Source organism: Eleutherodactylus coqui, chromosome 8, assembly GCF_035609145.1.
Source record: "Eleutherodactylus coqui strain aEleCoq1 chromosome 8, aEleCoq1.hap1, whole genome shotgun sequence".
In the NCBI taxonomy this organism is placed as follows: Eukaryota; Metazoa; Chordata; class Amphibia; order Anura; family Eleutherodactylidae; genus Eleutherodactylus; species Eleutherodactylus coqui.
The window spans coordinates 208,910,774-208,923,754 of NC_089844.1; the positions used below are offsets into that span (position 1 = coordinate 208,910,774).

Consider the following 12,981-nt stretch of genomic DNA (forward strand, 5'->3'; position numbering starts at 1 on the left):
ACGGGGTTGTGGGGGAAGCGGGGGTCTCACAGTACCGATGGTCCTTCAGGGTCTGTGAAAGCTTTCTGGACCAACACGCTCTCCCGTAGGAATCCCAGCGGACACTGTACAACATCTGCTGCCCCGGGGATCTACAGTAGAACCCTCCCTGCGGGTTCTGTACGATGTCACCGACTGTGGCACTGGATCTGGCGCTGAGAGTCCCGCTGTATCACTGCTCCGCTCGGACATCAGTGACTGACAGGCCATCGCCGGCTGCAGGAGACCCGCGGGTAGAAGGCTTTGTTCAGGCGTCATTTCTTGGCGATCTACATCCCGATTAGAGCGTTGTTAGATGCCACCGCTCTTCAGCAGAATCCCAAGTTCCATCTTCACCGTCAACGATTGATGGGAACTACAGAGCCGATGCAATGGCCGTCACGTCCAGCACATGATATCCCTGGGATGATATAGAACGGGCAGCAGCCCGCGGGAGGAGATGCACCTGCAGAGAAGAAGAATCGCTTCTTCTTGTGGACAACCACACCCATCATGTCCGGGGTATTAAAGGGACGATAACGTGTGACATTCCCGATCGTCTGAGTGTACAGGGGGGTACTGGGTTTCCTCATCTTACATTGCGCCGCAGTATAGAGCAGTCTGCAGTATATACAGTATACATTCAGCACCCGGGAGCTGGCAGTGAGCGGAGGCGCCGCCTGTGCTACACCTCTGGGCTCTCGGCAGCTCCAGGTCGTCCTCACATTGTGCAATCAGCTTCTGCACGATGGAGATTGTGGAGTAGATCCCGGGGATGGTGACAAGGGCCGGGAATAGAGGGAAGGCGCTCCCGCAGCGGTTTTATCTCCGCAGATACGCGGTGATGTGCAGATCGGGAGAACTATGGCGAAGATCTCGTGGCCTCCTCTCCGCTCCTCCCCGGAACCTCCGCCAGCAGCGGCTATAAACGGTTGCATGAGATGTCAGAGAGTGAGGAGTCACGTTGAAAGCGAGCTCTCCTGTCCGGTTCTGACCGGTAACGGACTCTTATCCCGGGCAGGGAAGCACAAGAGGAGAACGGAGCGGAGAGGAGGCCCGGATGGGATAAGGCAGTAGCTGTGCTCAGTGTCAGCCAATAGCAGCTCAGGACGGGCCTGCTCACGAGCCAATCAGAGCGCGGCCGCTGTACATATAAGAGGCGCCACCAGCGCCGCTCTCAGAGTTTCTCTTCCAGGAGAGTTTTACTATTTGATTACCGCAGCACACAATGGCAGAAACCGCGCCAGCCGCCGCTCCTCCTGCCGCCGAGCCGGCTGCCAAATCCAAGAAGCAGCCGAAGAAATCCGCCGCAGGGGGCGCCAAGAAAAGCAAGAAGTCCTCCGGTCCCGGCGTGTCGGAGCTGATCGTCAGAGCCGTGTCCGCCTCTAAAGAGCGCAGCGGGGTGTCTCTAGCCGCCCTGAAGAAGGCTCTGGCTGCCGGAGGGTACGATGTAGAGAAGAATAACAGCCGCCTGAAGCTGGCCGTCAAGTCTCTGGTCACCAAGGGCAGCCTGCTCCAGGTGAAAGGCAGCGGCGCCTCCGGCTCCTTCAAGCTGAACAAGAAGCAGGAGACTAAGGACAAGCCGGCCAAAAAGAAGCCAGCGTCTGCGGCCAAGCCCAAGAAGCCCGCTGGAGCCAAGAAAGCGGCGAAATCTCCTAAGAAGCCCAAGAAGGCTCCGGCCAAAAGCCCGAAAAAAGCAAAGAAACTTGCAGCGGCCGCCGCCAAGAAAGTAGCCAAGAGCCCGAAGAAAGCCTCAAAGCCGAAGGCCGCCCCAAAGCCCAAGAAGGTGACGAAGAGTCCGGCTAAGAAGGCGGCCAAACCCAAAGCTGCCAAGAGTCCGGCTAAGAAGGCTGTTAAAGCCAAGAGTGCGGCTAAGAAATAAGCTGAAGCCGCCCATGCATTTACCCCACAAAGGCTCTTTTCAGAGCCGCCACCTTCTCACCGCAGAGCTGTATTATCACTGCCTCGAATTCTGTTCTAGATAGCAGCGCCCCCATAGCGGCTACAGGGGACTTCATATCAGTTGGGAGTCTAGGGAGCGAGGGGGAGTAATACGAGACATTGTCGCCGCATCATCCCCGTTACTGTTGGGCACTGTGACCTATACAACGCGTGTATGGATGCCGGGCTGAGTGTGAAGAGGGAGGGGACTCGCCGACCTAATGCATTTCCCATAAAAGCAGCGCAGCTTCTAATGGGGGAGACTGCCGTGCAGCGTGGAGTGTGTGTTTCTGCGGACATATCAATGCAGGGAAGCAGCTGAGAACATGATTTCACAGACACCCGTACGTATCATGCAGTGGCCTGATAGGCTGCGGTGGGGCAAGCCTCTGCCGAACGCTGATTGGTCGCGGGCATCAAGCGTTTTGGCGGGCTAGTGGTTTGTTTGAAAAGGCCAATGAGATGTAGGGGGCGTTGTTTCTAAGAGCCAATAGGGAAGAGCAAGTAGGGTATAAAGGCTCTGCTCTTTCTACAGCTCCCATCATATCACATCTGTGTGCATCTCTACAGTAGAGTTATGGCCAGAACCAAGCAGACCGCTCGTAAATCCACCGGAGGGAAAGCTCCCCGCAAGCAGCTGGCTACGAAGGCCGCCAGGAAGAGCGCTCCTGCCACCGGCGGAGTGAAGAAGCCTCACCGCTACCGTCCAGGTACAGTGGCTCTCCGTGAAATCCGTCGCTACCAGAAGTCCACCGAGCTGCTGATCCGTAAGCTTCCCTTTCAGCGCCTGGTGAGAGAGATCGCCCAGGACTTCAAGACTGACCTGCGCTTCCAGAGCTCAGCGGTCATGGCCCTGCAGGAGGCCAGCGAGGCTTACCTGGTAGGACTGTTCGAGGACACCAATCTGTGCGCCATCCACGCCAAGCGGGTCACCATCATGCCCAAAGACATCCAGCTGGCCCGCAGGATTCGCGGAGAGAGGGCTTAGATCTGCTCTGGGCACCGCATGGAACACAAAGGCTCTTTTCAGAGCCACCAAATCTTCCTCAAACGAGCTGCATCCTGTCCTCCGCTGTCATTTTCCCAACTCGGGTTCACAGCCAGCCTGTGCGCCGCCGTGTACCCTGGCGCCGCCTCTCCCCAATAATGTTCTGTCGTCAGCAGGAGGTGGTCTGTTAACCCCTTCAGTGACCTAGTCAGTTCCTCAATTAATGCCATTCTCTCATCTTTCAAATGTAGTAGAAAGAGATTTGACTCCCCGGCAGACAGTTATGAACGTGGTTGATCAAACGTGTCCGTATGAGGCATCTATCTGTGCCTGTGGGCCGGGAAGGGATTAGTGTTGAGCATGTATTTATGTGGATATTATCTCATTGTACGAAGAAGAAAGACAGCGATACACAAAACTATACTAATTAATACGGCATAATGGGATTGGGAACCGGCCGGGAAACTGTTAAGAATTGTAAGAATACGCGGTAAATTCAAAATTCCAAACGGTTCTGTGTTAAACCAATCAGCAAAGAGAGGGGAGCGGCCAACATGTAATTGCCCCAATAGGAACGCCTAAACTTGCGTCATTTGTTACTGATTTCAATCTGGTCCGCTCGTCGCGTAGATAAGTGAGGACGCTTGAGCTGGTTGGCAATTGTTTTCTGCTTACATCGTGGAAGATGTCTGGTCGCGGTAAGGGAGGGAAAGGTCTTGGGAAGGGCAGTGCCAAGCGGCACAGGAAGGTGCTCCGTGATAACATCCAGGGCATCACCAAGCCTGCCATCCGCCGTCTAGCTCGCAGGGGAGGCGTCAAGCGTATCTCCGGCCTCATCTATGAAGAGACTCGCGGCGTCCTGAAAGTCTTCCTGGAGAACGTGATCCGCGACGCCGTCACCTACACCGAGCACGCCAAGAGGAAGACCGTCACCGCTATGGACGTGGTGTACGCGCTCAAGCGCCAGGGCCGCACTCTCTACGGCTTCGGAGGTTAATAATTCTGCTCTTTCACCATAACACAAAGGCTCTTCTCAGAGCCGCCCACCTCTTCCAAGGAAAGGCTGTAATACAACTTCTTGTGGTGTCGCTGCTGCCTGATTGCCCATCTGTTCTGATACGTGTAACCCGCCCTATAGCAGATGCCTGCCATCACCCCTTATGCGTTGGCATTGTTAGTGGCTCAAAACTCATTTAACCCTTTGAATCACACTTTTGGGTGCCCACCTTTATGCCCATTGTTCTTTGCGTATGCTATAGTCAGCCGTGTTCCCCTCATGACGCCTTCCCGCAAGGTCTTTGTATCATTAAAAGTAAATAAATGCCTAGATGCGCACATACATACTTTAGTTATTGCGAGTAACAGAGAGATTTAAGCGTTCTATTAAAAATACCCCCCGCCATGATGACCCCTAATGCCAGCGAATCTTCTCTTCTACCAGGAAGCAGGCTGCGGCGCACTGATTGCATGTCCCCTTTTACTAAAGGATACAGACTGCCAGCTAATCCGTGTCATGCTACCATATTGGAGGCGTCCGGCACGGCCGTCCACTCATAGAAGTGCTGCGATTGCACCAAGCTCTCCTAGGGACCCGCACAGCCATCATTTTACATAGAATTGCCGTCATAGCAGCCAGCTCTCCCAGAGTGCTGCACTGATTTCCTATTGCGGGACTCTGGGGGACCTGGGTGATCTAGCCGGAGCACTAAATTAATCTAGGGAAGAGGTTGGTTCTGCACGTCTCTGAGAAATACAGTCTGCGCCTCTTTGTGAGGGGATGCCCGCTGTCACCGGTCCCCGCTGTTCTCCACGCCAGACTGCCATCTCCGCTCACCTGCGGCCGCTGCCACGATGGTCTCTGCTTCCGTGCACCCTGCTGCCGCGGCCACTCTGGTCCCCGCTGCCCATGCGGCTGCTGTAGCCGGTGTACTGCCACTCTGGTTCCCGGTACTCTTCTGTTCCACATGCGGCCTCTGCCACTCCCCTTTCCTAGCACCCCCAGTGCTTCAAGCCTCTTATTTTCAGGCATCCCCGATTGCCTCCGCTACCCACTACAATGTACTACAGCCCCCAGCATGTCGTCTGCCTACTACCCCTTTCCCTTTGTGCACCCCACTGCTTTAGGGCGCAGACCCGCATATCCCCTGTAGTCTTCTGCCTTCCGAGCACTCCAGTACAGCTGCTACTTGTGGTCGGCATCCCCCTCCGACGTCGACCGCCTCGTGTAGCCACCACGCCGACCTCAGCCCACAGCATAATCCAGTCATGGGCGCACTGTGCTCCGGGTACCTCGGTGGCAAAAACGCTGCCGCTTCTCTAATGGCTAATTGTCCGCAGCTGCATCACCGAATCCACGTAGCGCCCACCTCTATGGAGGCGTCCGCATAGCGCTGCTTCGGTCACCGCACGTATCCCTAATTTACAGCGCAATCAGCATCGCGACCCCCGACAGAGATACAGTTGTGTAGCGCTGCAGGGAAGATCTCCTCAAATCCAGTACATAGACAGAGAACAACTCCGGTACACAGAGACAAAGACGAGTTGTGCAACGCAGGGGACTAAGTAACCGAGCCGATGTATACACAACCTTTGTTACAGAGGAGCAAACGATGATGCTCCCTGCACAACCGGGAAGTGATAGCTCTGCTGTAGACGGGGTGGGGGGCTCTTAGAAGAGCCTTTGGGGTGATCGTGCACGGCAGGCCACGGAACAATTACTTGGCGCTGGTGTACTTGGTGACGGCCTTGGTGCCTTCGGACACGGCGTGCTTGGCCAGCTCTCCAGGCAGAAGCAGGCGCACAGCAGTCTGAATCTCCCGGGAGGTGATGGTGGAGCGCTTGTTGTAGTGAGCCAGGCGGGAGGCTTCCCCTGCGATTCGCTCGAAGATGTCGTTGACGAACGAGTTCATGATGCCCATGGCCTTGGAGGAGATGCCGGTGTCGGGGTGGACCTGCTTCAGCACCTTGTACACGTAGATGGCATAGCTCTCCTTCCTGGTCTTCCTACGCTTCTTGCCGTCCTTTTTCTGAGTCTTGGTCACGGCTTTCTTGGAGCCCTTCTTGGGCGCTGGAGCAGACTTGGCGGGATCAGGCATGATAACATAGAGATACTTTCCTCACTACAGAGAACAGTGTTCCTGCACCTCCCAGCGCTGCGGTATTTATAGCGGGGCCATGCAAATGAGTACCGCCGTCTGCTTGCTGTTCTATTGGAGCAGCAAAACATGTGACCCCTGTGAGCGTCATTAGCCACGCCCGGTACCGCTCATTGGTTCTTCCTCAAGTCTGGCCTCTATTGGGGGGATTGAAATCTACCCAATTGGAGGAGAGGAGGGCGGAGCAGCAGGTTATAAAAATCAACAGAACTGCGCCTTCTCGTTATCACAACTTCCGAAGTGGTTTTTTTTTCCTAGTTCTGCTTTCCTGTGCTAGAAGATGTCTGGACGCGGCAAACAAGGAGGCAAAGTCCGTGCTAAGGCCAAGACTCGCTCATCCCGGGCAGGGCTGCAGTTCCCTGTCGGCCGTGTACACAGGCTTCTCCGCAAGGGCAACTACGCTGAGAGGGTGGGCGCCGGCGCTCCGGTCTATATGGCAGCAGTGCTAGAGTATCTGACCGCTGAGATCCTGGAATTGGCTGGCAATGCCGCCCGGGACAACAAGAAGACCCGCATCATCCCCCGTCACCTTCAGCTGGCTGTGCGCAACGACGAGGAGCTGAACAAGCTGCTCGGTGGGGTGACCATCGCCCAGGGAGGCGTCCTGCCCAACATCCAGGCCGTGCTGCTGCCCAAGAAGACCGAGAGCAGCAAGACGAGCAAGAGCAAGTGATCGCGCCGATCCCTGCATAGAACCAAAGGCTCTTCTAAGAGCCACCCACATGCTCCTTACAACAGAGCTGCGCCGCTTCTATGCTGTGATACTCGGTGGCCGGTACGCCGGCTGCACCGGGAAACTATAACTGTACAGGACTTTCCACAAGGAGGCGGAGATTGGGGCGGATGCCAATTTGGCCATCCCTGTCACCGGCAGAAGCGCACAATCGTCCTGCTCTAGGTGACCTCATGTCCAGAGGACGGGCGGCTGTAGGACTCGCTCACCAGTCCTTGCGATAACGGGTTAACAGAGTCCTCTGTTAGGTCACGTATATACAAGAATCAGAACGCTTCAGTTGTGTTTCGGATAGAACACCCAGCTTTCTCAGGGTCCTGCGTGGGCTGTATGCTTACAAAGCGTTGCAGCCGCATCATCCAGCCCTCTCAGAGCTCTGCACGGTCGCCCCCTTAGAAGTGCGCTCATCATGTCACTCCACAGCCATGCCCTTTTTATGGAGGTGGAGCTATATCACCTAGCTTTCCCAGAGCCCTGCACGGCTCAGGCTGGTTTTGGATTATAGTAAACCTACAGGGATTAGACGTCCTCTTGCGTTACTAGTGGAGCAGGTAGAGGATTCCACCGCCCGTCGTAGGGCTGGGATTAGGGGGTGTATCTGAGGGTTCTTTACCTCCAGCCCCGAGCGCCTCTATATCAGACGGCCTGGTCACTGATTACACGTGTTACATGGATGGGTGGAGGACAGGAAGAGCGGGAGACGCGATCAACTGAGCGGGAAGTTCAAAATCTCCGGGGATCAGCCAATGAGCAGGAAGAATATGACTATAGCCCCGCCCATAGGCGGCACTAAAACCACCCGACCTCCAACGGCAGGTCTGTTAACCCTTCACCGCACTCATTAATTCAGGCCCAGCTCCTCGCGTATTATAGACATAACCTGCCTGCCCTAAATAGGTTAAGGGGTTTAAAAGCGTGCCGTGACCGCAGCCTGAAGCGCACCCTGACGGGGAGGCTGCTACACCCCCGCTGTATCATGTCAGAGCGCATAGACCATCACCGCTGCTGACGACCCCACAAGGAGTTGGATTACAGCCTTTCCTTGGAAGAGGTGGGCGGCTCTGAGAAGAGCCTTTGTGTTATGGAGAAGGAGCAGAATTATTAACCTCCGAAGCCGTAGAGAGTGCGGCCTTGGCGCTTGAGCGCGTACACCACGTCCATAGCGGTGACGGTCTTCCTCTTGGCGTGCTCGGTGTAGGTGACGGCGTCGCGGATCACGTTCTCCAGGAAGACTTTCAGGACTCCGCGAGTCTCTTCATAGATGAGGCCGGAGATACGCTTGACGCCTCCCCTGCGAGCTAGACGGCGGATGGCAGGCTTGGTGATGCCCTGGATGTTATCACGGAGCACCTTCCTGTGCCGCTTGGCGCCGCCCTTCCCAAGACCTTTCCCTCCTTTACCGCGACCAGACATCTTCTACGTTGTAAGCAGAAAGCGATAGCTGCTCAGCGCCGAGCCCTACTTTATATAGACAGGGAGCGGACCAGAGAGGAGACTACTGATCAGGGCCGTCATTGCGGGGCGTTTCTTTTAGTTGTCTAGCGTAAAGGCCCATCCCCTCTCCCTGCTGATTGGCTGAATACAAGAGCCCTTGCCATCTTGTGCAGCCGACTGGCCTGTCAGCTCCTGAAGCAGTGGGAGAGAAGACGGAGGAGGGGTGAAGGAGACAAGGGCCATGCAGCAGAGAGCCGCTGGAGCGTGAATCCCTCCTGTAAAGCGAGCAGTGCAGCTGCTGCCACAAACACGTGGGGGCGAGGGGAGAGCGCGCAGGGAGGCTTCGGTGAAGGGGAGTACTAGAGCTCTGCTGCATCAGCGCTCCCCTGCCGGAGCAGAGAGACACTCAGAAGCCACAACAGACAGCTGTGGGCGGCAGGAACATCAGGGCACCGTGTATAACAAGGAGGCCCCATAACCTGTGACAGTCCCCGGCACAGGGCATACAGTGGCACTTCTACTGCTACCCCAAGAAGCGCCAGGATTACTCCTCCTCTGCTGTGGCCACCATGCTGTGCAACACTCTGCAGATTCTCAAGACCCGGAGTCCCTCATTACAGTCATCAATGAAGTGCAAACCGAACGACTTCCCTGTGTGACTGCTGCCAGACACTGCTGTATACTCCTTATGTCTTAGGGGCCTTTACAGGTCTACTTAAGGAGCTTTAAGCAATTTGCAAAATCCCCTACAAAGGCAGGAAACACAGAAGTGGTTCTGCTATGGGACCCATAGACAGAACTCTCCCAGTGATACACTAAAGATGTTTGCGAGGGGGAAACCCCCCGACACGGAGCCTACGACATCATCTGCATCAGGAGACGTGGCCTCTGCACCAACCGCCTGTTTGAGTTCGCTTGCTGGGTTGCTTCAGACTTTGCAATGCCTGTCCGATCGGCTCTTATCAGCGATGCAGACAGCTACTGCTGCCCCTACGGGTAAAATCCACGAGATCCGAATGGATGTGAGCCTGTTGACACAAGCCACCCAGAATCTAAGAGACCGACCGGGTCACTAGTACAGAGGACAGGATCTCTGTGCTGGATGATACCGTATCCCCGACGGCAGCTACTGTGCGAGAGCTTACGCCAAAAGCAGAAATCTGGAAACAAAAGGCGGGAGGCTTGGAAAATGGCTGACAGCGGAATAATCTGTGCTGTGGGCCTGCCAGAACGCACTGAGGGGCAGAGACCGCAGGGGATCATGGAACGGTGACTACCTGAATGCTTCCCTGTCACACAGGTCTTTGTGGTGGAGCACGCACACCGAGTACCCATGAAACCACCTATACCAGGCGGGCGCTCCTCCTAGACCCCTGTTGGCAAAGCTGCTCAACTCCTGGGATAGAGAGGTGATCCTACAAGCTGCCAGAACAGGAGGCCCTCTTAGATGCAACAATGCTGCAAAATCCATCTTCCCGGACTTCTCGGCAGATCTACAAAAGCAGAGAGCGCCCTTCTTTGGGATCAAAAGGCAACTCTGAGATCTCCAGCTGCCATACTCCATGGCATATGGATGGTGACCGCACACGTTTCTTCTCCTCTCCGTCTAAGGCTGAGGAATGGCTGTCTAACAGGCATCAACCAGAGTGACTGAAATGTACACTTATCTAAGGAAAAGACTTGGGTATACTAATAGATCATAGACTGAACATGAGTCAACCATGTGATGCGGCAGCCAAAAAGGCAAACAGAATTAGGGGATGTATTAAGAGAAGCATAGAGTCTAGATCACGTGAGGTCATTACCCCCCTCTACTCTTCCTTAGTCAGACCTCATCTGGAATACTGGGTCCAGTTCTGGGCACCCCACTTTAAAAAAAAAAGACATCGACAAACTGCAGCAAGTTCAGAGAAGAGCTACCAAGATGGTGAGCGGTCTGCAAATCATGTCCTATGAGGAACGGTTAAAGGATCGGGGAATGTTTAGCAGAAGAGAAGGCTGAGAGGAGACTTAATAGCTGTCTACAAATATCTGAAGGGCTGTCACAGTGCAGAGGGATCAGCCCTATTCTCATCTGTACAAGGAAAGACTAGAAGCAATGGGATGAAACTGAGAGGGAGGAGACACAGATTAGATATTAGACAGTGAGGGGATCAATGAGTGGAACAGGTTGACACGGGAGGTGGGCAAGTAATCCTTCAATGGAAGTCTTCAGAGGCCGGACAGACATCTATCTGGGATGTTTTAGTGATCCTGCACTGAGCGGGGGGTTGGACCCGGTGACCCTGGGGGTCCTTCTAAGTCTACCATTCTATGAATCTATGACTACCTTCTTCTTCTTTCAGGCAGAGAGCCTATTATCTGCTGAGTGGGCCCGCTTCCAAATTACCCTGCTTCGCCTCAGAGGCTCTATGCTTAGAATATTTAATGTGCATTCAACTTCAGGTTAGCAGGCCCAGGATATATATGTGCATGTAAATGATAGGAGCCTGGAGGCATAGAGATAAAAGCTTTCTTCTATGTATTCAGTATGTGCCCATTATAACAAGAAAAATGCAAACGTCTCAGGACGTACCGCCTAGGATCGAGCGGTATGGATGAGAGACTGCTTTCTTCATGCAGAAAAGAGGACACAGCAAGAAGTATAAGACAGGAGCTAACATAACCTGCTGCATAGGTGAGATCATTACCATTGCCAGGATACATATGGTTGCCCATGGATCGCCGTGTTCCTGACTGCTGCGGGTGTGACGCCCCAATGGTTCACAAGCACTACGCTCAGCACCGGCGCAGGGTGATGTTCACAACTACTCTGGTAGATAGATATGCACCGAAGAGCAGTGTGCACCACAACTGAAATGCATAACCCTGATGAAAAGCCTGTGCAATACCAGGGTACCACACTCAGCACGGCGACAGGGAACGCATGCGCTGTAGGAACGAGCCGCACACCATGCTATGCTGAATGGTAACACCGCTCCAGGGAGGATGAAGCCTGGCCCTAACCTAGTAAGGGAGGTGAAGGGGCCCCGCCTTAAAGAAGAGTAGTAGCCTCGATAGAGATGGCCCCACGGTCTTCCTCCTGGGCCCTGTCTGTCCCTGAAAGGACCCCTGGAGAGATGAACCGAACAGCAAAGCAACACAGAAATGAAAAACAGAAATGCAACTGAAAAGGAACCCACAGCTACTCATCTGCAAGTAGAAATACACCCAGCACAGAAGAGCTCCAAACTCCAGGGACTCCACTATGGAACAGAATAAGCAGCACTGAGCAAGGGGAGGCGTGAGAATATATGGCCACTATGCACATGGGAACTGGCAGAGTGAATGGGAAGCCACACAACATCACCCTACTCCCAGGCATGACTAATCTAGCATGCATCAAAGACAGGCAGCAACAGCAGTCTCTGCACATGGTGCATTAACCCCTGTCCTCCATAACAAGGCAACAGGTCTTGACCTGCGTCCAGACCACCATGCCCCAACAGCGTCAAGGTACAATAGTACCCTTCACTCCTAACCATTGAAGAGGATGGACTCCTCAAGCACACCTCAATCACCCGCATTTATAGAAGGCAGACATCTTGTGACGGTACACATATTGGTACTCTTTTGCAGACATATTCCAGCCACTTTCAGACATTAGCCCCTTACATGCTGCAGCTGTGCAATGCATACAGCAGAGTACTAGACCCTTAGCACGGCGCATCCACATAAAATACATGACATGCATGACTACACGGGCACTATTCTCCCTCTCCTCGCCTCCCCTACCCTCAATAAGAAAGCGTCTTATTAAAATTAGAGATGAGCGAACGTACTCGGTAAAGCACTACTTGTCCGAGTAATGTGCTTTATCCGAGTACCTCCCCGCTCGTCCTGAAAGATTCGGGGAGCGCCGCTGCTGACAGGTGAGTTGCGACAGGGAGCAGGGGAGAGCGGGCGGGGTTATGGTATCTATTAGGCAAATATCACTTTTAAGTATCTCCCGGTGTTTAATGAAGTCAATTCTAAAGGCCCATTTAGACACAACGATTATCACTCAAAATCCACGCACACAGCAGTTCATGGGACAGTTTTGAGCGTTCGCTTTGCATAAGCGTGTAAATGAAGGCTCACGCTGTATGCAGAATACAAGCGGGACCGCTATCTTCTCCATACTGCTGTTGTCTTCTCGGAGCGCTCAGCTGATATCCCGCTAAGAATGCAGCATGCAGCATGGATAAGGCTCATCGTTGTCTTTCAGCTAGCTAAATGGGCCTTTATTGAAACATTGTCCTTGAAACTAGGGAAGGACAATCATTTTAATTAGAGATGAGCGAACGTACTCGGTAAAGCACTACTCATCAGAGTAATGTGCTTTATCCGAGTACCTCCCCGCTCTCCCCTGCAGCTACCCGCTCCGCGGCGCTCCCCGAATCTTTCAGGACGAGCGGGGAGGTACTCGGATAAAGCACATTACTCTGATGAGTAGTGCTTTACCGAGTACGTTCGCTCATCTCTAATTAAAATGATTGTCCTTCCCTAGTAGCTATACTGGCCACAACAAGCAGACATGTTTCAATAAAGGCCCATTTAGCTAGCTGAAAGACAACGATGAGCCTTATCCATGCTGCATGCTGCATTCTTAGCGGGATATCAGCTGAGCGCTCCGAGAAGACAACAGCAGTATGGAGAAGATAGCGGTCCTGCTTGTCTTCTGCATACAGCGT

The 12,981-nt window shown here is 53.8% G+C and overlaps 4 protein-coding genes across 4 annotated transcripts; 3 read left to right on the forward strand and 1 right to left on the reverse strand.

Annotated features, from left to right (window-relative positions):
* The first annotated feature begins 1,246 nt into the window (after nt 1–1,246).
* LOC136577839 (histone H1B-like) lies at nt 1,247–1,900 on the forward strand. The gene has a single exon (XM_066577762.1). The coding sequence runs from the start codon at nt 1,247–1,249 to the stop codon at nt 1,898–1,900; it is 654 nt and encodes a 217-aa protein (XP_066433859.1).
* A 636-nt stretch (nt 1,901–2,536) lies between these two features.
* LOC136578120 (histone H3) lies at nt 2,537–2,973 on the forward strand. The gene has a single exon (XM_066578024.1). It carries the CDS (start codon nt 2,537–2,539, stop codon nt 2,945–2,947), a length of 411 nt encoding a protein of 136 aa, XP_066434121.1. The 3' UTR covers nt 2,948–2,973.
* Nucleotides 2,974–5,661: 2,688 nt separating this feature from the next.
* LOC136577840 (histone H2B 1.1) lies at nt 5,662–6,052 on the reverse strand. The gene has a single exon (XM_066577763.1). The coding sequence runs from the start codon at nt 6,040–6,042 to the stop codon at nt 5,662–5,664; it is 381 nt and encodes a 126-aa protein (XP_066433860.1). The 5' UTR covers nt 6,043–6,052.
* Nucleotides 6,053–6,382: 330 nt separating this feature from the next.
* LOC136577841 (histone H2A type 1-like) lies at nt 6,383–6,778 on the forward strand. The gene has a single exon (XM_066577764.1). It carries the CDS (start codon nt 6,383–6,385, stop codon nt 6,773–6,775), a length of 393 nt encoding a protein of 130 aa, XP_066433861.1. The 3' UTR covers nt 6,776–6,778.
* The last annotated feature ends 6,203 nt before the right edge of the window (nt 6,779–12,981 follow it).

Bases quoted from the DNA above. Each gene is read 5' to 3' on its own strand.
- LOC136577840 (XM_066577763.1), bottom strand. From the start codon at position 6,042: ATGCCTGATCCCGCCAAGTCTGCTCCAGCGCCCAAGAAGGGCTCCAAG.
- LOC136578120 (XM_066578024.1), top strand. From the start codon at position 2,537: ATGGCCAGAACCAAGCAGACCGCTCGTAAATCCACCGGAGGGAAAGCT.
- LOC136577839 (XM_066577762.1), top strand. From the start codon at position 1,247: ATGGCAGAAACCGCGCCAGCCGCCGCTCCTCCTGCCGCCGAGCCGGCT.
- LOC136577841 (XM_066577764.1), top strand. From the start codon at position 6,383: ATGTCTGGACGCGGCAAACAAGGAGGCAAAGTCCGTGCTAAGGCCAAG.